At 39.5% G+C, this 23,398-nt stretch overlaps 1 protein-coding gene across 4 annotated transcripts in view; it reads left to right on the forward strand.

The window, feature by feature from the left end:
* The window catches only part of LOC120773355 (high affinity copper uptake protein 1), a 28,524-nt gene that overhangs the window by 3,371 nt on the left and 1,755 nt on the right, over window positions 1-23,398 (forward strand). Inside the window, exons 2-6 of one of the 4 annotated variants that reach the window (XM_040102177.1) lie at window positions 20,905-20,939; window positions 20,993-21,075; window positions 22,090-22,286; window positions 22,351-22,595; window positions 22,839-22,868. In XM_040102177.1, coding sequence (XP_039958111.1) covers window positions 21,042-21,075; window positions 22,090-22,286; window positions 22,351-22,595; window positions 22,839-22,868 — 506 coding nt within the window. In that variant the 5' untranslated portion in view covers window positions 20,905-20,939; window positions 20,993-21,041. Of the gene's footprint in view, window positions 1-8,700; window positions 8,773-20,904; window positions 21,076-22,089; window positions 22,287-22,350; window positions 22,596-22,838; window positions 22,869-23,398 lie in introns of those variants that run through there. The other 3 variants (XM_040102176.1, XM_040102178.1, XM_040102179.1) reach the window with 3 other exon arrangements.

Below are 23,398 nucleotides of genomic sequence, written 5' to 3' on the forward strand. Positions count from 1 at the left end.
GCATCACATATTACCCACTGCCGCGCTGTGCATGCATTTCAGCGTCTTTGTTTTGCTATCTGACTGGTTAACAGTTATTGCTTTTGCCATTTCATGCATTCGCTTGAGTTTATTTCCCAGCACATGACTGCTGCTTCCACGTCGGACCTGCCCACTTCAAGGCAAGCCAGTTGAACGCGCTCAGACAGTGAATGGTTAGCTTAGATTTTAGTGCTTGCTTTAGCCAAAGTACTCATGTGTTGCCACACCGCTAAATGTTGGCTAATGAGCTGGCAAAAAAGATTAGAAGGTGCAGATTGCCTTTCGAAATGCAATTAATGAATGTGTACAACAACTTGACCCAAATTCTCTTTTTGTGATTTTCGAACGTCGCTATCAAACTCACGATTTCTTTGTTTTAAGTTTGAATCGATGCAAAAGTGGTACATTGTAGCCCAAATCCAGCGATAAAAGAGAAGAAACGCTTAGCAAATGAGACCTCTCTGCGTCTTGTTAACTACGATTACTCCGAATGTGATCTTCGTCGATCTGCCGTAAATCCACCAAAGGCATAATGTTATTTTAGGCGAATTTTCTATTTAAATTAAACAAAAGTTGCTCGAAATCAATCTTAAATTAGTTAAGGGAGAAGAGAAATTTTAGAGGAATAAAACTGATCAAACACGAGGAAAAAAATCGAGTGCACCGAGGCTATATCACTCTTTAAAGTTTAGTATAAAAGGGTATAGACCTTTATCTTCATTTTGATGGGTCGATTTGTATAGTAGCTATATATTATAGTGGTCCGATCCGTTCCCATGACAGTCGGGTTCACGTAACCGGAACGGACCCGAATTTTTTTTCGGCCAAGGACTGTCAACTAGCAGAATTCTGCCGCTACAACAACAACAATAACATCATAGTGGTCCGATCTGAAGAATATGTTCGGAGATTGTAGCGCTGCTTGGAAAATAATTCATGTCGACTTTCGTGAAGATATCTTGCCAAATAAAAGAGTTCTCCAAACAAGCACTTGATTCCGATCGTTCAGTTTGTATGGCAGCTATATGCTATAGTGATCCGATATCGGCCGTTCCGACAAATGAGCAGCTTCTTGGAAAGAAAGGGACGTGTGTATAATTTCAGATCGATACCTCAAAAATTGAGGGACTTCTCGAGTATGCACAAACACTTATTTCTGTGGAACCCTTCAACCGAATCTACGTAGCTTCAATTTTTTTGCGATTTTCGTTGCCGCAAGTTATCCCTTCTGATCAGCCAGACCTCACTTAAACCCACAACCAAACAACTGACTGTTTCTCGCACGAAACAAAACATTTTCAACAAATTAAGCCAATAACATTTTGCAATCTCCAACATATCCGTCCTTAAGGCATTAAAAACTTGCAAATCATTTGTAAATTGCACAAAGCTGACGTTACATTTCACATTCCAAGTAAAACAAATACTGATTTAATCAAATGGCGCAAGTTTTTCAGCAAAATCACTCAGGTCCGCTTTGAAATATGCCAAACCAGCGGGTTTGTTGACCCAGAAACGTTGGCAGCAGCCAAGCTCCGACTGCGCAAAACAAAGAAGCGTCCATAAAAAACAGTTTAGCCAACTGTGTATGTATGTGTGCACGCGCGCGCGCATGTTTGTGTGTGTGCAGTGATTTTCGCTTGCAGCCAAGCTGTGCGCGCATGAAGTACAACAACAAAAACTACTATGCAAGCTGTGCGCCACGAAAGTAGTGAAGTGAGCGCTTTTGCGGCAACTTTATGGCGTTCTCTTTCTGTATGTGTATGTGTGTATGCATAAGCGTTGCATAAAGCTTACTTTGCATTTAATATTACTTATGAAAGTGAGCGCGCGTGCAGGAAATGCAATTTGCACTCATTTATTAGACGCTAATGTGACTTGTCTTGTTTTTGGAAGTTCGCTTTCCTTATTTACATTTCTACTATTATTGCTACTTTTTACAAATTTTTTAAACTTTTGTACACATTTGTTCATTTGTTCTTATCATTTAATGGGCGTTATTTACAGTCTGGAGGTCTATCTTATCGCTTGTATTCATAAATTACACCAACTCGCTTGCCTTAACCCGCTCCAATAACAACAGCACTGTCAAGCTTTCGACAAAAATAAAATGTTTGCCAGTATAATATAGTATATGTATATTCAATTTGCATATTTAATTTAATTTATTTAGCTTTTACTAGCCAAAAATTATTTTTCAAACTCTTTTTTTATACCCTGAACAGTATGTCACGACGTTTATAAAAACCTGCAAGGAAACATATGAGACTCTAAAAAATATAAACACAAACTTAATTGATCATCGTCTGTCTGTTCATCGGTATATACGCGAACTAGTCTCCAGTTCCCCAGAAGTTGCTTTTTTGGTGGAATCGCCGATATCGGATTACCATAGCGTAGAAACTCGACCTGTCTCAAATTCTTGTAAGGAAAGATACACTAACGAAACGCGGCGTGAGTTATTGTCCAAGTCAATAGTGTAATCTCCAAAAAAATTGTTGGCGTTGGACAATTGTAGCTTAGATCTGCTATACAAACTCAACGACCTGTATCAAGTTCTTACATGGTAAACTCTTTTCTTTGACGAGATATCGTCACAACATTTGGCATGGATAATTGTTCAAGGCAATGCTACAATCTCCGAACACATTGTTGAGATCGGACAATTATAGAAAATAGCTGACCGATCAAAATCAAGCTTAAGATCTTTGTTACCCCTTTGTGGTATAAAAAAATGCACCTGACAGGGCTGTTAAAGCTTCAGTACAGCTAATGCTTTCTTTTTGCTGATGAGTGCATATGTACCCATTTTCTCTAGCTTGCTTTCCGGCCGGCATTCGCATAAATACCTCAAACTTGTGGACAGGCGATAATTGAAAATTCCTACCCTTGATTATCAACAATACCGACAAGTATGCGAAAACAAAAACAAAAACAAGCACAACGAGATAAGAGAAAAACGCAAGAAAGCAAAAAAAAACCTAGAAAATATAATAATCAGCACATTTACTGTTATTGGCAGTATCGCACCTTAACGGCATTTTCTTTGCTTTTTTGTTTTCCCACTTAAGCGTCATGGAGCGGGCGAGGCAAGAAGAGTGCGGGTTAAGCTGCAATTCGTGTCCAAGTGGTTTTCTTGACTGTTTTTAGGTTTATTATTTTATGGAAATATGTAACTGTAAATTTCTGTGCATATATTGGATAGTCTAAAAAGTCTTTTCGTATTTTGTCAATAGATGTCGTTGCAGTCATGTATATAGTATCCAGTGCTAAAAATCAGACGAGCCAGAAATACGAAAATACTTTTTCGACTACCTATGCGTGGTAATTTTAGTTCACAGGAGGGTACAACCTATCGTGCCCACCTTAGCAATTTTCACTGTTGTAAATATACAAAGATCCAGACTGTAGCGAGCACCAAACCTCTATTATGTCATAAGAGTTTTCTTTCGAGTTGTAACGCAGTGACCTTCACTGTGAAGGCCAATGTGTTGAATTTGTGTCTCGCATTGAACTTCAACTCACGGCGCACCGCGTCTTTATCATCTTGGCCACCATTTAGCTTTAATAACAATGACGATGACGTTACTGCTTGCGATTAAATGGAAGTCCAGGCCTGTAGGCGGCATATTTGCCTTTTTCGCTTTCACCGCCATTTTTATAGCTTGTTGGACGCCCCAATCTTAATTTTACATAAAATAATATCTTGCAATGCAGGAAAGCATCGAATAATAAACATAACCACTTATGCGATCTTATTAAGTGCATGCCGCGGTGTCTTCCTGCTTTGTTGCTGACTGCTTGCACCGCACCTACGCCAACCAGACAATGCAACGACTTCAAGATTTTTTATAATTATTGTTTTTGGAAAAAGGTACAACAGCCACAGCAGGAGTCCATTGTGCAAATAACGCAATTTCAAGTGCAGATCTCATTTGCTTTTGCTTTTTTCTTCTTTATATTCTATTTTATTTTATTTTTCTTTCGTTTCTCTTCTTTTTTCATTATTTCGCTGAGCCTCCTGTTGTTGCTTTCCAGTTCACTCGTCAAAGTGTAAAAATATGTTTTAACTACTTATTGGGCTGAAAGTCGCCTACAGTTGCCGCTTACAAGCTGAGCGTTGTTGTTTTTTGACTTTGGAAGCCATGCTCTAGGCTTACTCAAAGCTTACAGGCCTCAGTTAAGTTAGTTAAAGGGCAAAGATCTGCGTGGTTGTACGTTGGCTTTTGAATCGGTTAATCCGTTGTAGCGCATAGTTGGCTGAAGTTTTCGCTCGTTATCTCAAGTGGCTTGTAATTCACGACCGTTTTATGTAACTTTTCTTTTAAATATGATCTTAAATTTCATAAAATTTTTTGTAATACTATTAGTAGCAGTGCTTTTTACGTTACGTTTTAAACTTTGCCGGCTGTTTCGCAAAACTGGTTCTAAGCAATTGTGAGCTTTTCTGCATAAGGCGTCTTTAGGACGTGTAAGGTGTTCAGTCAACGATAAAATTTAGACTTGAAAAATATAAAAATTTTTAAGCGTTTCAGCAAACCTTTCTTTCATTATTTACTGCTCATTTTTGCTGTTCTTATGCTCTGCGCGCCACGACACCTCAGTTGTAAAGACCTCAAGGTGTGTCAACTTCGATTTGGCACTTCATTCTTAAGTTTTCTATTTTCTATTGAAAATGTTGTGTGTGTTTGTGTTTAGAATTGATTTTGAAAGAATTCAAATTTCGCACCTCAGTCTGCTGCTACACCTCTGTGCCTGTGTAGAACTCTAACAAAAGCGTGCAAGTCGAAAATTCTGTTGAATGCGAAATCAACTTTTTACTAAGAACTTTTCATAAGCTTTGCAGCCAATGCAGACGACTTCCGCAGCGCCTGGCGCTCACTTCGTCCCATTTGCCCAGCTTCGCAGGCTGTTGTCTGTCTGCTGTTTGCAAAGCGTTGTTCAACTAAGAAAACTTGCAATTTCTTCTACAAAATGTTGCACTCGCAACTTTGCGTACGTGTATGTGTGAATGTGTGTGTGCGAATACTTTATTATACAATACAGATTTTAATTACATGTACTACACGGCGTATACGCAACGCATTACGTGCGCTGGCTGCATAATAACTTTGTAGACACACGTACCATATACCGTTACGGCCAAGTGTACATGTGTACATCGATGTGCGCCTCAGCTGCACTGTAAGGGCAACATAATTTCTGCTTATACAGAAGACAAGCTTTGTGGAATACTTTATGAGACTAGAACACTCAGCTTTGTAAATGGTTTTGTTTTTGTAGCGGAAGAAAATATTCCTGAATTAATTTCGAAGAATGATACCGATTTGACAGCCCTTGACCGAATAAAATCCGGGTCCGTTGTGTTTACTTAGATCGACTGTCATAACAACGGGGGAGGTACATAAATGGCCAAATGGCTTCATTTAGATATACAGGGTTTGTCCGGGAAGTAATAGGACTGAGTCTATTTAAAAAAATGTATTCAACTAATCGTTACAATTCTTTAACAATTTTCAAAATAGACGTCACGGAAGGCATTCTCCAGAATAGCCTTGAGAGCCGAGGTGCATGCTGTCGTCCCAAAATGCTTGCCTTTCATCGGGCTTTCCAGGCAAGGAAACAAAAAAATCGCGGGGGCCACATATGGGCTGTAGGGCGACTGCGGAAGCGTTGAGATGCCGGCCTTGGTTAGTAAGCTGCTCACAACAAAGACGGTGTGAGCCGAGGCGTTGGCGTGGTGCAATTTCCAATCGGCTGCGATGTATTGTCGGACCTGATTGACCCTTCGTTTAAGTCTCTTGAGGACTTCCACGTAAAACTTGGCGTTGACGGTTTGTCCAGGAGGAACAAATTCATGGTGGACAATGCCTTTGATGTCAAAAAAGACAATGAGCATCGTTTTCACTTTAGATTTGCTCATTCTTCCCTTTTTTGGGCGAGGAGACGCTGGCGTGTGCCACTCGGAAAATTGCCTATTTGTCTCGGGATCATGCCCAAAGATCCATGACTCGTCACCTGTGCTTATGTTATTCAAAAATTCGGGGTCACATTCACACATGTTCAAATACCTTTGCTATAACGAACGCTGCATTCCTGACTTTTCAGGTGCTCGGAGACAACTGACCAGCCGCTCATTCGTTAGATAGGAACACCGTCTACGGAATCCAATCGGTGCGCGCACACTCATTCCCATTACTTTCCGCTTTAGTTCTTTACTTTCTTTTTGCTAAGAACATAGAATTTGTCGTTAAACCCGAAACTACTCCGAGTATGTGCCACATCTGCCATGCTCTCGGAACATATTGTGTAGAGTTGTTGATTAAACTAAAATTATGGGGAAAATGTTTGTGGGGAATTACAATATATATGAACACATACATACATATGTATATTTGTATTTTTATCAAGTTTTCATTAATTCTCTCCAACTTTGCATATTTGTCTGAGACTTTTGCCTACTCTGCATATAATTTTTTATTAATTTTCGCGTTCAATTGTATTTATACCCTTTTTAATATGTACATATTTAGGTACTTATGTCATGTATTTTATTTCCAAGTAAAGTAAATACCGCATTACCACACATAAAACCACTGATTACATTCAACAAAATGAGCCAAAGTGAGCCGCAGTTGGATGATTCCTGCAAATATATTTATGAATGTGTGTGTTTATTGCAAAAATATGCCGAATTCTGTGTCTGTGTGCCGTAGAATACACGGAAGTTGATTTTACGTGGAAATCTATTCTTCTTCACTGTCAAATCATCAATATTGTAAATAATTTTCGGAATTTTAAACCAACTTTGCAAATGCTTAGAGGCTTGCATTTACTTTAGATTTAATTAAATGCCTCAATCCATTTATCCTAGTAAAGAACTCAGTGTGTGATACCATTTAATAGCAATCGTTTGAAGCAGATGAAGAATAAAAGTCCTACGGCTGATTCAGCCAGATCATCTTAGGGTGCCCGCGGAGTGCACGCTTAAATCCGAGCCGAGAGCATTGCTCCATTTAGGCACCCCGCGATCGGTTCGGCTTTGAGCGTTTACTCGGGCAAAGTTGTGTCCACCGAGATATTTCAATATCATTCTGGCAAAAGACGGGCAATCGACCCCATAAAATATTATTGGCTTAACTAGGGTTTCATAGAGTCAGAATACCGCTTTTGGTGTGAGACCCCACCTCTTTTGAATTACTGCCCTACAACGGTACAAGGCGACCGATGCCTTTCTCCTCGAATTTTGGCTTCCATGAGAGCTTTCTCTCGAGAATAGGCCTCAAGTACTTCCCCTGTCCAACGGTTGAAGAATAGAGCTTCTCAATGAGAGGAAGAGTAACTTTAAGTTGATAATAGTCGTTTTCGATGCGTCACTTTTCTGACAAGTGAAAGCAAGCACCAAGATAACCGTTTAAATTGAGTCCAAACAAGTTTTTATAAGCTTATTTCTATTTGATTACCACAGTTTGTGTGATTTATGCAAACTATCTGTTCGATTCGCTACCGTCCTAAGTGTGTCTGGTTGAGAGGCAGGAATGTGTCTGATTTCAACATAACATTGCGATTGAAGTTTTTGAGTACCATGAGTCAACACAGCGTTGTATAAATCCTACTACAGGCACGAGTGAGTACTCTGAATCAATACACGGAGAACTTTATACCTTTGCTCAGTATGAAGCACTGGTCAGCATATCTGTACAGGCTACCGCTCCCCACCTTGCATTATTTTTAATCGGCTTGACAGGTTTGGAACTCAAGTTCAAATGATGCACTGTTCCTCTAACCACTTGACACTGTGTACTTTGGGTTGACTGTGTTGCATACACTGTATCGCAGCGCAACTGTTTATTCTTCATAAGCCAAACGGTACGTTTATCTTAGAGCCGAGCTAAGCCCACAAAAGCCTTTGTTGTTGTTTGCAGCGCTAGTTTGTATTCTCACTCGCATGTGCTTATCTTTGATTTTACATATCTTCAACCTTCGTTTGCGCGTGTGTGTGCGCGTTCATTGTATTCTTATCGCTAAAGTTGCACTTGTGGAAACAGAATTTCACTTTCGACCGCACAAACAATGCGACATTATATCATTTTTCGTTATCAGCCGCAGCAAAGTTGGCTGCGATTAAGTGGTTTTAAAAGTTCGCAAGCCTCCACCGATAAATATGTACACATAAGCGTCTGTATGACTGCAATTTGGACAATTTTCGTGAATTTTAATTATCACGCCGCACAGACCGCATGCAGAGCTCGATATTAAAATTAGATTAGAGCGTAAATGCATTGTTGAAGAGAAATGTGTGTGCTATTGTGGGTAAATAAATTTGAGAATTTTTTTTTTTCAGCCAGCGGTGCCACATAAATCGCTCCGGGGTTTCGTACTACAACAAAAACAAGTGCAGTTTCGCTTACCACTTTCGTCGCTGCCAGTTACCACTTATTAGTTGTGATTATTTTCTGCATTCGCTGTCGAGCATTCAGTGCGTGCAGACGCAAACGCTTTTGTTGTGCCGCTTAATTAATACAGTCCAAAGCTAAATAATCGCCGTGCACTTGCCGAGCCGCACACACTTGTGTAATTATACCGTTGTGCATTGACTACGCGTCGGCTTCCACGCATTACGTGCCAATGCAACCGTGCAATTGTTGTTGCCACGTAACCAACGCAGTTCGACATCGGTATTTGTGCAGCGTATTTGCGCTCGTTAACTGCCGGACGCAACGCAGAACTATACGCCTGGTCGGGCGCAAAGTGAGTAGTGCTGATTGACTCTGTGCATGTGTGTATGTATGTGTGCATTTGCCATAAGCAACAAATCAGCCATGCTTTATAGCTAATTGCAGACGCAGTTAGCACTGTCATCTTTCTAGCATGCAATTAAAACCAGCTAACTGTGTATGCGTATGTAGCAGCATCGAGTTGCCTCAGCGCTCAAACAAGTGTCTTTTGGCTGCTGCTTGCAACCTTTGTAGTTGTGGAGCATGTTGTTCCTGAAATTTCTCGCCTTTGCCCCGCAAAATGCCATTGAGGTGAAGACAGGCAGCCACAAACAATCGTTATAACGGTACTGCGTTTACGTGGCGTTGCAACAGGTTAGGACAGTGAGAGTTTTTGGGGTGCCAAAAGTGATATTTTTGTAAGATTTGTGTGTATTTGTTTGTCAAACAGTGCCTGTCTCTGCCTTACCAGTAACGCGTTTTTCTTTGAAAATTCTTCGCATAGCAACAATCTCAGTGTGCCTAATTAAGAACTATTGAGTGCGTAATTGATTGTTGACACTTTCAAAAGCGAAGTCAAAGGCAATTAAAGTTGCCAGCGTGTATATGTATGTATATGCGTGTGTATTCGCTTACAATAAATAAACAAGAAAAAACGTTCTAATACCCTGCACAGATACAGAATGTTTCTTACAAGATCTTGATTTCGATCTGAACATTTCCTTCAGAGATGGCATTATTGCTTTAAACAATAACTCATGCCGAATGTCGTGCAGATATTTCGTCAAATGGAAAAGTTTTCTATACAAGCGCTTGATTCTAATCCAGCACGTAACGTCGCCTCAACAGATGTTGTCATAGTCCATGCCTCTGCACCATATAGCAGGACGAGAAGAATAGCGACTTGTAGAGTTTGGTTTTTGTTCGTTTACTCCTCAATTGCCTCCTCAATTAGTCCGAAGTAGCACCTTTTGGCAAGAGATATTCGTAAAAAACGGCCCAATGAACAGTCAAAAACAGCCTCGAACTGAGAGACTAGTTCCCATATATACAGACAGATGGTCGGACATGGCTATATGGACTCGCTCATCATGCTGATCATTTATATATGTATATAGTATATATATATATATATATATATGTATATATATATATATATATATATATATATATGTATATATGAGTGTTTCAAACTTCGTGGCAAACTTAATATACCCTGTTCAGGGTATAATTATGCTCAAAATTAATGTTGGAAATCTTATAAATGCGCTGCTAAGAAACCAAAGAAGAATCTGCCCAAGCAGGAGGCAAATATGAAATGTAAAATATTTGTAGTTGTGGTCTGGTAAACTTGTAAAAAATTCATGTTTGAAAAGCAACGATAATTAAGCGCTAAGAAGGTCGGTGGGCTTGTTCTGTGTCAGGAAAGCCCATAAATTTCGATACATCGTAATTAGACAAATTAAATATATATTTTTTTTTATTGCTTTTAAATTCAAATGAGTGCTTTTGCGAATTTCTTAAATGCTGAAGCATACTTTTAGGCCATTTGTGAACATTATTTCAAGTTGATCATACGCACCCACGCACACCCACCGCATACATTCCTTGATATGCTCATCCTTATAAATAAATTTTTAAACTTTTATTTTTCTATTATGTTGTCCTTGCAAAAGCGCCAACTTCCATACCACAAAATTAACAGCTCACTGAAAACACACATACATACATATAGTACATGTTTGCATGTGTATGAATTTTACATAAGCAGCGGTGACCACTCGACTTCATGTTGCTTTCAACTGCTGAGTGTCTAAATTTTTAATTGCTTTTTTGGCATTTGCTTGACCAACTATCAGATTAGGGCGAATTCCGTCATGGTCAGTGTATTTTCAGCCACGCTGCTACGTGCCAAATCAGTTGAAGTATGCTTTTGTAAAATTATATTTCATTTTCTCATAGTTTTCTACTTGAAAATCAAATAAATCTAACTATTAGAAAATTTTAATTGCAGCACGACCGTCATTTTATTATTATATTTTACTACATACATATTTTGTGTAGTCGAAAAGGTTTTTTCGTATTTCAAATCAAACTTCAACTTATTTTTTTTTATATTTATAATGAGCTTTAATGAACCAAATATGTACAATTTTGGTCGACCACTGTTTCCCATATTTCCGCCGGAGACATTATTCCATTAGTGTACAACTTTTCTGGTTTCTCGGCGAAAAACTGCGACAAGTAATTTTCACAGGCTTCTCTTGAAGCCAACTTTGCTCCATTGAGGGAGTTCTGCATTGACCAAAACAAATGGCAATCCGGTGGTGCAAGATCAAGGCTAAGTTCTCCCAGTGTTTGCCGAGTCATCTAAGATGTATGTGGTCTAGCGTTGTCCTGATGGAAGACGAAGCCCTCTCTATTGATCAGTTCTTGCATCGGTTTTTTTCGATAGCTTTCTTCAATCTCATCTGTTGTTGACAGTAAAATGTAGAGTCATTCATTCGACCAGGCTGGAGCAGCTCATAGTAGATGATGCCTTTCTAATCCCACCAAATACTCAGCATAACCTTCCGAGGCGTCAATCCTGGCTTTGCGACCATTTGTTGAGCTTCACCACGCTTGGACCATGATCTTTTTCGCACATTATTGTCGTGTTTGATCCACTTTTCGTCTCCTGTTACCATTCGCTTCAGAAATAGTTCGATATCATTTCGTTTCAGCAAAGAATCACAGATGTTAAATGGGTGCATTAGCTTTTTTTTGTAGCCAGCATTTGCAAATGGCTCAAAACCGTTTGATGATGAATTCTAAGTTCCTTAGTGACGATTTGCCAGCTTTTCCATAATTTTATCGACTTTTTCAACGATAATTATTATATAGCATCTATTTTTGCATTTTATTATATCAATACCTCTCTTATAATATTTTTTTTCTGTTGGTACGTTTTTTCCATACTTGCCCTTCGTGCATATTTCTGCTGAACTCGTTTGCCCAAAAAACGCAAAGAATTAAACTAAAATGTCGCCACACATTTTTCATTGCAACAAATTTGCATATTCATTGTATTGCCAGCGATTTTGTCCGTTGTAAATATTCCTGTTTTGGTTCATAAATAAAGCAAGAAGTCCTTCCACGTACGGTCCCATAAATATTCACGTGAACGCTTGCTATTGCGTTTACAGTTATATGTACGACACACACGAGTGCAACGCCTACAACCGAAAGCCACGAATGTGCAGCTTTATCTCCACTTGTCATTTTCTAGCAATTTCACTTGTTTTTATTGACTGAATAAGTAAGTTGTAAACCAATATTTGGCATTGTGCAAGAACTGAAAGCACCATTTATCATATTAATATTTAAATGCATACTTCTCCGGCGGAAAATGCAACTGAATTTGTGCAATATCTTATTTAAATAAATATGGACGATTTTCAATGCCTATAGCGTGATATAGAAATATTTTTCATTAAGCCGTTGCTTGGGTTGAACTATCTACCACAATTAGTTTGCGGTTTATTGTTAAAATATTGAAAAGGGCTATGAAAGCTTTGCCTTTAATACATATGTCTTGATTAAAAGGTTTGTGTTTTAATGTAAGAAAAAAATTAAAGCTTATATGAATGTTTGATGATAACTTATAAAAAAGCTCAATGAAAACTTTCATGAAAGTTCTATCAAAACTTTTATTTAAGCTCAAAGTAAACTTTTGAACCTAAGTATTATCTTATTTTTTTTAATTTTTAAAGCTTATATGAAATCCTTTTCTCTAATATAAGTGTGTGAAAGCTCCAAAAAAGCTTTTTCTTCGATATAAGTATGTGAACGATTACATGAAAGCCCATATAAAAACTTAAATTAAAGCTCATAAATATGAAAACTTAACTTATCTTAAAACCTCTAAAATTATAGGTAATGAAAACACACACGTCCGTGCCTTATAAATCCACAATAGCAAACTCATTCACAAGCGCTTAATTATTTTAAGATCCTTCTGCAATCATCACCACCGCCTACATTGCACACACTGTCTTATTTCGCTGTGACATTTACTCAAAAGTTTTACGCGTGCCAAATTCCAAACTCCTTCCAAATTCACACTCCAATCGACCAAGCGTGTGGCATAACGGCATGTTAAAAATATTCTCATAAAAATTCCTGCGTGCCAAATGCGTGTGCGTGTCTCTTTTCCAATACTGCTATCTCAGCCATTAGCGAAAAGCTCAGCTTCCTACTTGCCTCTCTGCCACGCCGCCAACACGCACCAGCAACAATAGAGCACACACCGCATAACCTTCAATCATCCAAGATGCCAAAGAATGCCGTAAATATGCGAAATGCGAAAATTTTCTTTGCGCCCTGCCCAACTTGTTGCTGTTGCCGGTGTATTACGCTTCCTGGAAATCTGCACCGCATCCGCCTAGCCCAGCCGCCCACAATTCACCTAATTTCTTACTTGCAAATATATATAAACATATGTATGTGTATGTGCTGGTGTGTTTATATTTTTATTGTTCTTAATGTTTTCGTTAATTCTTTTTTCTGTGCGCATTGTTGTTATTTGTGTTGTTGCGGTTCTGCATGACCTGCATGTTCATTAGTTGTCTGACAATGTCAACCGCATTGCTGCTCGCACAGAACTCACTCCCGCATACATACACATGCATATGTATGTATTGTATACAAGCACAATGCATTCGCACATACTGCGAAGATTGTATCCTTCTACATTTGTCCTTTGCGGTTAAATATAATGGAGGTGCTATTCGTTCCTGCTGCCCTTCAATGTCATGGCAACATACAAATGTATGTATATAAACACACATATATAGTACATAGATGCATGCAGAAATTCTCGGGAGTACACTAGGGCGGGTCTAAAGTGCAGAGAATCCGTGGCTTAAAGTTCAAAATCCAGTTGTGACGACCTTTACCATATACCCACCTCTGCACTTACGGATAGGGGACTTAATAAGTATTGTTGTTGTTGTCGTAGTTGTAGAATTTAGCTGAGTTGACAGTCCTTCTTCTTTACTGGCGTAGACACCGCTTTCGCGATTATAGCCGAATTAACAACATCGCGCCAGTCTTTTCTTCTTTTCGCAATGTGGCGCCAATTGAAAATTCCGAGCGAACCCAGGTCATTCTCCAGCTAGTCTTTCCAACAGAGTGGAGGTCTTCCTCTTATCCATAAATCTTTCGCAGAACCTCTCTCTCTAAAAACTCGTAACGTCGACTCATCAGATGTTGTCATCGTCCGTGCCCCTGCACCATATAGCAGGACGGGAATAAGAAGTGACTTATAGAGTTTGGTTTTTGTTCGTCGAGAAGACTTTACTTCTCAATGCCTGAAGTAGTTTCGAAAATGGCTGACAGTCCTTAAGCGGATAAAAAATCCTGACACGATCCGATTACGTAGATCCGACCGTCGTGGGAACGGACCTAATAACTATTTGTATTATAGGTTGCTTGGAAACCATTGTGCTCTTATAAATTGTGGATTGTCCTTATGAGCGTCCTCAAAAGCCTATTTTTTTATCGACGACTAGCCTAGCCCGTGATCCATTTTATTATCTTTTATCCCCCGTTATCCCTTAACCTAACTTTTTCTTCCCTTTTGCTGTCACTAGCAACTGACTGTCAGCTGACTTTTATAATTATAGGCTGATTTTCAAAGGGTTAGCTTAGGTATTAAAACGGGTAAAAGCATAAGTTCAACACTCCCTTGTATTAAGCTCTTCCTCCCGCTTACACTTTGCTTTCCCCTTCACAAGCGACCGTAGAAATGTTGTAAACAATTTGTTTTATCCACAATTGTGAGCCTGCAATTTCCGCTTTTCATTGTTGTTTCTTTATTTTCGCATCAATTTGCTTTCTTTTCTGCAATTTGCTCGCTTTTATTGTGGCGATAGTGCGCTGCGAGTATAAATCATGCCTTTGCTCGCTGTTCCCTGGCCGCTGCTCTCTCACGATATCAACCTCTGTGCTTACAATTTATTAAGTGCAAATTTATTGTTTAAAGTGCGCTTAATATAGCAATTTAGATTATTTACGACATTAGAACACTGGCTAAGTAAGTGTGGATAGTGAAAGTGGTGAAGAGATGGCAACAAGAAATTTAATGCACTGCACATATGATATGAATGTAATTCTCACATACCATATGAAGGTCTCAACGCTGTTTTGTACGCCGCAAAGCGTACAGCATTTTCTTATTTCGGCAGCAATACGTCAGGAAGTCATCAACCAGCGAATTAGTCGCGAATTCCAACAATTTATAGTCATAATAACAATTTGCCACTTTCATTTGGACATAACCTACAAATTTCATATGAACATTTTTGCACGAAAAGCTTTGATAAGCTTCACTAACGCCCTAAGCATTTTTCTCCGCATCTTACCTCTGATTTTCCTATCTTCATTAGCATTTATAATTCGAAAAAGTTTCCACTAAGAATTGCTCAACATTTCACCGGCGGCCAATCCACTCGACAGTTACCAATCTGCCATATTTCTGATCATTGACAATTGCTCCAAAAGGGTTGACTACCTGGTATGCGATCGACGTTACCATGTGACAGCTGCAGTTTGCAAGCGTTTAGATTCCACATCGTCTGCAGTGAAAGTAAACTTAACTCTTATACTATATACGTCGGTTGTCTTTTATATGTGGGGAGTCCACGAATAAAAAGAAGTGATTTAGTGCCAAGTCAGGACTATACGTCGGATGGTTCAACAAATCGATGTTTTGAGTGCTCAAAAATGCAGTTGTTTCAGTCGATCTGTGAGAACTCGCTTTGTCGTGGTGAAGAGAGTTACGTCTTCGATGGTTGGGATTTCTAATTTCTTGAAAGTCTTTTTCTTTTCTTTTGTTGGATTCGACAGTCGACTGCTTTTTACTTATGGGTTCATACTTGCACGCATATATTCACGAATCATCACCTTTTATGATGCCCTAGACGGGTTTCGATGCACAGTTATCGTAGTTTTTTTTTTATATTTTCCTCGACCAATCAACATGAGCATTTTTTGGGATCCAACGTGAACAGATTTTGCCGATTTAATGCAAGTCGAAAGTTGTCAAAATAATCGCGCGTAAATTTTCGGGTTTTAATTCCATTTTTTGAGCGAGATGAATATTTTAAGTCACTGTAAACAACACAAATAGCGCACGTAAGTCAAAGCGTTCTGAGTATGTATAACTTCAAAAATGTCAAATTTTACTATAAAATTGTGAGTTGCCAGATTTCAATACTATTGTTGCAATCTCCCGAAATATGAAAGCCAACCTACATTACTATACCCCTCTGCTTTTCGTCCACCGCGTCAAGCCGCAAGTCTCATATTTAAAGCATAAACATTACTCTCTAAAAACTCGTAATTAAGCATTGTTTTTAACATTTGTGAAATTCCCCTTCACCAATTCCAGATCAATTGTTTCGCAGTTGGGTTTGTAAGCCACAATAAGCAAACAGTTAACCCGCCTGCTTGCTGTGTACACCTTTACCTGCTTTGTTTCACCTTCGTTTCGTTTTGCTGAAAGTAAAGTAAAAGGTTTGCGATTTATTGTATTCCGGTTATTCAACCAAATCGCACGCAGACACAGCTCGTACCGCTTGTTGCTCGTATCTCTATTCAGTGATCTGCCGAAAATTCCCTTTCTACTCGAAGCAAATTAGTTGTCAATCGTTCAATTTAACCCAATGCTACACAGAGTGCATACATACATATGCATTTATATAGTCATGGATAGATGTACATCATATGTATATGCAGTATATGCATGTGGTTCGACCATGTTTCTGATAAATTCATGCGCCATACCGGAAAATTGTTTTTTTCGAAAAGCAAACAGACAGCTTCAATTTGCGCCAACAAGCTAATAAAAGTTCCGAAACCACTATCAGTTTGAAAGTTCAACAAAGTCTGCCGATTCTGAACGGTTTTAGTTTCGTGCAAATTGGTTTGGGAGTAGGAAAATATGTCTTAAATTCTAAAAAGTGTTATGATTCGACAAATATGAGTTCTTCTGAGTAAAGCTTAGGTTTGTGTGAGGTGACTTTTGCACTGTCTACACAAAAAGTGGGAAAAAGTGTTTGAATGAATCTTCTTCTTTACTGGCGTAGACACCGCTTTCGCGATTATAGCCGAGTTAACAACAGCGCGCCAGTCGTTTCTTCTTCTCGCAACGTGGCACCAATTGGAAATCCCAAGTCGGAGTGGAGGTCTTCCTCTTCCTCTGCTTCCCCCGGCGGGTATTGCATCTAATACTTTCAGAGCTGGAGTGTTTTCGTCCATACGTACGACAAGACCAAGCCAGCGCAGCCGCTGTCACTTAATTCGCTGAACTATGTCAATGTCGTCGTATATCTCATATAGCTTATCGTCCGTCGAATGGGATATTCGCCATGGACAACTCGCAAAGGACCATAAATCTTTCGCAGAACCCATCTCTCTAAAACTCGTAACGTCGACTCATCAGATGTTGTCATCGTCCATGCCATTGCGCCATATAGCAGGACGGGAATAAGAAGTAACTTATAGAGTTTAGGGTTTGTTCGTCGAGTCCAAAGTAACTCCTGTTGGCAAGAGTTATTCTGCGACGACTGTTTGTTTGATGACTTAGAGCATTCGAGAGCTTTGTTTTTCGCAAGATCTTTGGAGCTAGTCGCGTGAGGGATGAATATTGAAGAATATGGAACCACGAACTGTATGAGCTCTTCGGCCAAATTGAATGCGCTAGTTAGGCCATGTCGGTCGCATGGATGTTTCAACTCGAGACCCATGGGTGGATAAGTATAATCAGTCCATGCCATAAAGGTTCGGCAACAATCGTATCAACCATAACACTCACGCTTCTTCTAGCTAGCGATCCAATTTGTTTTTAGACAGTATGCGGTAATACAAAAGCTGTCAAGTTTTATACGAAACAGAATAATGGCTGTTTTCTTACGAGGAGTTATTCAAATCTTTATTGATGGCCGTCAATTAGGCGTGTCGGGCTTAACGCAATTCAAATAAAAAGTGAAAATGAGGATAAGTCAATTTAGTTGGCCCTGCAAAATGACCAAAGTAAACAATTCATGCCACATACCGTGGAGCTTAATATGCTTAAACGAAATTCATAGTAAAATTGTTGGAAAATATCGCCATTGTAGGTTGGGCTGCTCGCCATCAGCTGTTTTCGGCGAAGATAAAGCCTGAAACGTCCACATAATTAATGAATGAGTTGCGCTGTTGCAACACAGCTCGTGTACTGTCGTATGCGGGTGTGTGTGTGCGTGGGCATAATTTAACACTTTATTCGCAAAATTCATTTAAACAACGTGCGGCCGAATTTGGTGATCTGCAACCAAAGGACGCCATTGAATTATTATTTTTTTATTGTTTTTGTTTTTGTTATTGCAATGTATCGGCTTTCGCCAAAATCGGTGACCTCTTTCAACAAATTTGAGTCTTTTGTGGCATAAAAACAACTATTTTTTTGATTATAGCCAACCCAATGCGCGTGTGTGTGTGCGTATGTGTGTGCTTGGAGGTATCAGCGTTGCGTATGCGGCACGTACGCAATCAATTGTATGATAATATAATATTTTGGGCGCGCATGTTTTGCATTGCAATTGCATAAAAGTGATTCGCATGCATTTATACAGTAACGTGCAAAATATTTGCAACCTGCCATACATCCCGAAATTCGATACAATCCTATGTTATTTTTTATATTTGTTGACAGTTTTATACCCGGCACAGCAGGTTGCATAAGGTTGTGGTTAAGCTAAATTACAGGGTTTGCCCGGAAAGTAATAGGACTGAGTCGATTTTAAAAAAATCATTGAACCAATCGTTACAATTCTCTAAAAACTTTCAAAATAGGCTCCTTCTGCGTTGAAGTCGTCACGGAAGGCATTCTCCGGAATAGCCTTGAGAGCCGAGATGTATGCTGCTTGGACCCCCTCTGTCGTCTCAAAATGCTTGCCTTTCCTCGGCCGGGGTGCCACATCTGGGCTGTAGGGCGGCTGCAAAAGCGTTGAGATGCCGGCCTTGGTTAGGTAGCTGTTCACAAGAAAGGCGGTGTGAGCTGAGGCGTTGTCGTAGTGCATCTTCCAATCGGCTGCGATGTATTGCCGGACCCGAACGACATCGAACGTCTCTGTCGCAGATTTACCGAGTTTCAAACAGAATTTAATCGCGTGTCTCTGCTCGCGGCGGAAGAAAATCAGTTCTATTATTTTCCGGGCAAACCCTGTACGTTAGGTTTGGTTAGGTTAGTGTATTGTACCAGGTTACAGGAACGAAGGGACAGGGAGTTTTCTTTTGCATCAACCATTGCTGATAAAGGTCTTCAGTTAATTAACGGCCGTGCAAGGAAGCTGTACAATTGAATCCGGAAGATACCGGTTATGATGCTTGAGTCGAAATCTTAAAAATGCGAGGTTTTTGAATAGACACCTTATTTTCTTGTTCTATTTAGTAATTTTAGTTTTATCCTATCCTCAAATTTCCTAGCTCTAAGACGATATTTCATACGTTATTTTATGAATATGTTTCGCTCTTAAGGACTTTTATGCTGCGACCGTCTGATTGTTCACCCTTGTCTGTGTGAGTTCCTTTGAACTTGGCCTTTGTTTTCAATTTGACCTTTTGTTGTTGTTGGAAAACACATCGGTGATATTCTGAGAACTCTTCCCGCATTTTTCCATACATTTTATTTTTGTTTTTGCGCTCACGCGTGGCAACGCTGCATATTTACGCAGTTTCACAAGTGACAAGCGCTCGAATTTCAAAACTTTTTCATGCATCGCTCGGTGGAAGCACGCATGATGCCACACATGAATCATAAGTACGTACATATATACGCCTCGTCACGTGTACATATCAGCGTCTATCATATTTGAGATTTGCTTCGGTTTTACCAGAAAAAACGAAGTAGGAAATATTTTACACAGAACTATCGATTAAACACATGTCCGTTGCTAAGCATATAAGTAGCGGAAGAAGAGAATCCGAGTGCTATTAACTATGTTTGCTTCTTGGTGATGCAAAGTAATCAGTCTTCCAACCCTTTACCAATTGGAACAAATTTGGACTGATTAGAACGGGTCTTCTTCTTCTTTACTTCTTTACTGGCGTAGACACCGTTTACGCGATTATAGCCGAGTTAACAACAGCGCGCCAGTCGTTTTTTCTTTTCGCAACGTGGGCCAATTGGAGATTCCAAGCGAAGTCAGGTCCTTCTCCACCTGGTCTTTCCAACGGAGTGAAGGTCTTCCTCTTCCTCTGCTTCCCCCTGCGTCGAATACTTTCAGAGCTGGAGTGTTCACGTCCATTCGGACGATTGCCATTCACTTGGGAGTGGCCAAAAACGATTATTTTACATATAGCTTATGCAGCTTACGACTTCCGGCCCTAGACCAAGTATCCTCTGGGTAGCCAAAGAACATCCGTTTTAAGGCGAGCTCTACAGGGTTGTGCGTTGGGTTTGGGACCCGTCACGTAAAAAACGTAGGAACAAAAATCCTCAGAAGATTAAATTTCAATAGCCTTTCATGATATGGTGGTCAAACGTTTTGGAAGTATCAGAATGCATAAGATCATGAGCCGTCCACTCCAAACGGCTGACTTTTAGATGAATAACACCCATTTATAATCCGGTTTTTGTTTCAGCGTGATCTCATTTACTTGCGCGTGTCAGTTGTGCAATGCGATTAGTAGCTACGGACTAAGCGTTTTTAGTCTGAGACATGCGACAAACTGTTGCGCTCCTGTTGGCATAATTATAAATGTTTGAATGTTGTTCTTGTTAAGTTTTTATCTCATTTTGCTGAGTTTGGCGGTTTTTATTGTTATGGAAGAGCAAGTAAGAGCTTTATCAGCTGCTTAAGTTGATTAGTTATGCGCATAAAACGGGGTTTTTTCTACTTTTCCTCTGCAAGCCTTTCATCGTATTTGCTGTTATACCACCACCGCATTTAGTCGTTATACAACGCTTAATTATGCTTTGTAGTCCTTGAATGTATAATACCGATATGCACGATATACGCAATTAGTTACGTAGAAAAGGAAAAGCAACAAGCAAGCAAATTACAATTAAATTTAGAATGCTCCACAATACTTTCTCATATACTTATTTCCTTTCTCTCTTTCTCTCTCTCTCTATTTACAGTCCGCCATTTCACAGCATTCTTCCTAAATGCCAAGGCAAGTGTTGGCGAGCAAAAAGTCCTCTTTTTAATTAATTCGGTTGATTTTAGCTGCAACAACTACAATATTAAGTGGTAACCGACACTCGGTAGTGGCAAAATGGATCATTCACAGCATAGTATACACAATCATGGTAAGTTTCTACAATCATAATCGAAAGAAACACCTAAAATGGCACTTATAGCACCGCCGCCGATTTGTTTATACACAAAGTTTAAGCTAAGCATGACTAAGGTTGACCTTTCGAGACCGACTAATTTGTTTTTTTTTCCACTAATATTTTACTTCTTATGAGAGGAACGCCATAAACTTAAAAAAGAAAGTTTTAGGCTTCCTGACCACTGCCGCATCTAGATCTACTACTCCCGAGCGTAGCCTCTTTCGGAGTTTTGACTAACCACTTCGACAGTAGAGCAGCGATACTAGTCATGAGTTCGCCGACCGTGCGTCCAAGACTAGTGAATAAATGTATAGACTTCTTATCTCTATCATGGAGCTATTTTATAATTACACTGGTTTGGGTGCCTGGCCACAGCCATATTGCAGTAGGGTCCACCTTTCAATGGTTGTAGAAATTCTCACACTTTAGACATCCAGGTGAAATAGCAAAAATAGAAATAAAACACCTAAACAGATTTCTGATAGGTTCAAGGATTATAGGAGCCGGACACTCAATGGACTGAACACAACGGTTTTAGTGTGACTCCTGTGTGATGCTGAAGAATTAGATATCTGATTCCTTAGCATGACGCGAGGTCACTCTTAGACCTAACCTACCCTACGAAAGTTGACACACCAATTTCAAACTCAGACGAGGAAATCAAACCAGCTGGACACGCAGACTTTTTGTAAGCCAAGCTCCAAACTCAATTAAGCCATGTGCTGACTCTCATTATTACTTTGAAGTCATAGTATTAGTAGGATATATTTGGTAGTTAGCACCAATTGTCTATGCTAGTATCCAGAGATCCTTTTTTTACTTCTGTGGATTATATTTCTTTTTTTTTAATTTAAAAGTAATGTCTTTTTACTTAAATGTATTGATTTATTTTTATTGTTTTTTTCAATTTTTTTTCTTTACTTTATCTTTATTTCGTTATCTCGAACTCCACTTCATCCATTAAATGGTCCACCATTTGAACTAAAGAACATCATATGTTGGCCCTAGATACTGCAACACCACACGATCATGCTGCTGCGATATTGTCCACCACCACTGTCAGCCCCTTGGATGTTATGGGTCATGGCGAGCACGTGGCCATGAGCGACCAGCATGCGATGCATCATAACCACGACCACGGCATGAATATGGAAGGAGCAATGCATCATATGATGTCAATGGCGGTAAGTAAAGGCGATTTGTAGTGTCAAAAGGTAGCCAAAATTTTTATAAACACTATTTTTGCAGTTCCACTTCGGCTACAATGAGACTGTGCTCTTCTCCTGGTGGAAATTCGATAGTATCATGGGCCTGATTGGTTCGATGATCGCTATATTTGTAATGGCTGTGCTTTACGAGGGTCTCAAGTACTATCGCGAGTACCTGTTTTGGAAGACATACAATTTGCTGGAATACCGGCCAGTTACCGGGCCACAACGCAATCCCGAGGATCCGCAACGGAGTACGCCGTCGACGAGCGCCTCACCAGTGCAGTAAGTAATTGTAGACTGAGTGGTGACTTTGTTGGTACTCGGAGACGCTTTAGTTTTCTGTTTTATTCTTTAGTTCTTTAACGTGTTGTTTGTACGTTTGTTGCTATTGTTGTAATCCATATTCTAATTCGCATATGTTTTGTCCCTTTTGCTTCATTTTTCTCTCTTTCTCTCACCCATACACATTTGTGCTCTCAACGAAACAAAAAAAAATCGAAAAATCGAAAAATCTGTAACGAGTAGATATGTCGGCGAAGTCATACACAAGCAACCGTGAGTATAATAATGAAAGTTACATAGTTCTTAAGTAAGTGGTGTGATCAACTACAACGAGAACGACAGACATTTTAATATTCATCTAAAAGTTAGTGTTGTTACAAATGTAAAGCATTTTGTCGCATCAAATCCAACGTAACCTCAATTTATTCACCTAACTAACCAGCAGTCATAAAGAAGTTTCCTAAACGCATAAAATTAGCCAGAATAATGACTGACTACCGTGGGTTTCATGGACGACACACGTGGTCAGTCTTGAACTTAACATTCGCGACCTAGACTTACAAAGAGGTTAGGAGAAGTGCCTTGAGCTGCAAGGATGTCTGCATTAAGAATTAAACCGTCGATTTCAATACCCTTTAATAAACTCTCGCCAAAAAAAACACGTCATACCCCCACCATCCACTCATCAAAGTAATCAATTACATTACTTGTGCATATGTTTGTTGATGCATCGATTATCCGCTTTTTAACGCATCAAATATTTCGTTTCCTGCCGCCATTTTATTTTTAAGCTATTAACATTT

Source organism: Bactrocera tryoni, chromosome 4 (assembly GCF_016617805.1).
Source record: "Bactrocera tryoni isolate S06 chromosome 4, CSIRO_BtryS06_freeze2, whole genome shotgun sequence".
Taxonomy (NCBI): domain Eukaryota; kingdom Metazoa; phylum Arthropoda; class Insecta; order Diptera; family Tephritidae; genus Bactrocera; species Bactrocera tryoni.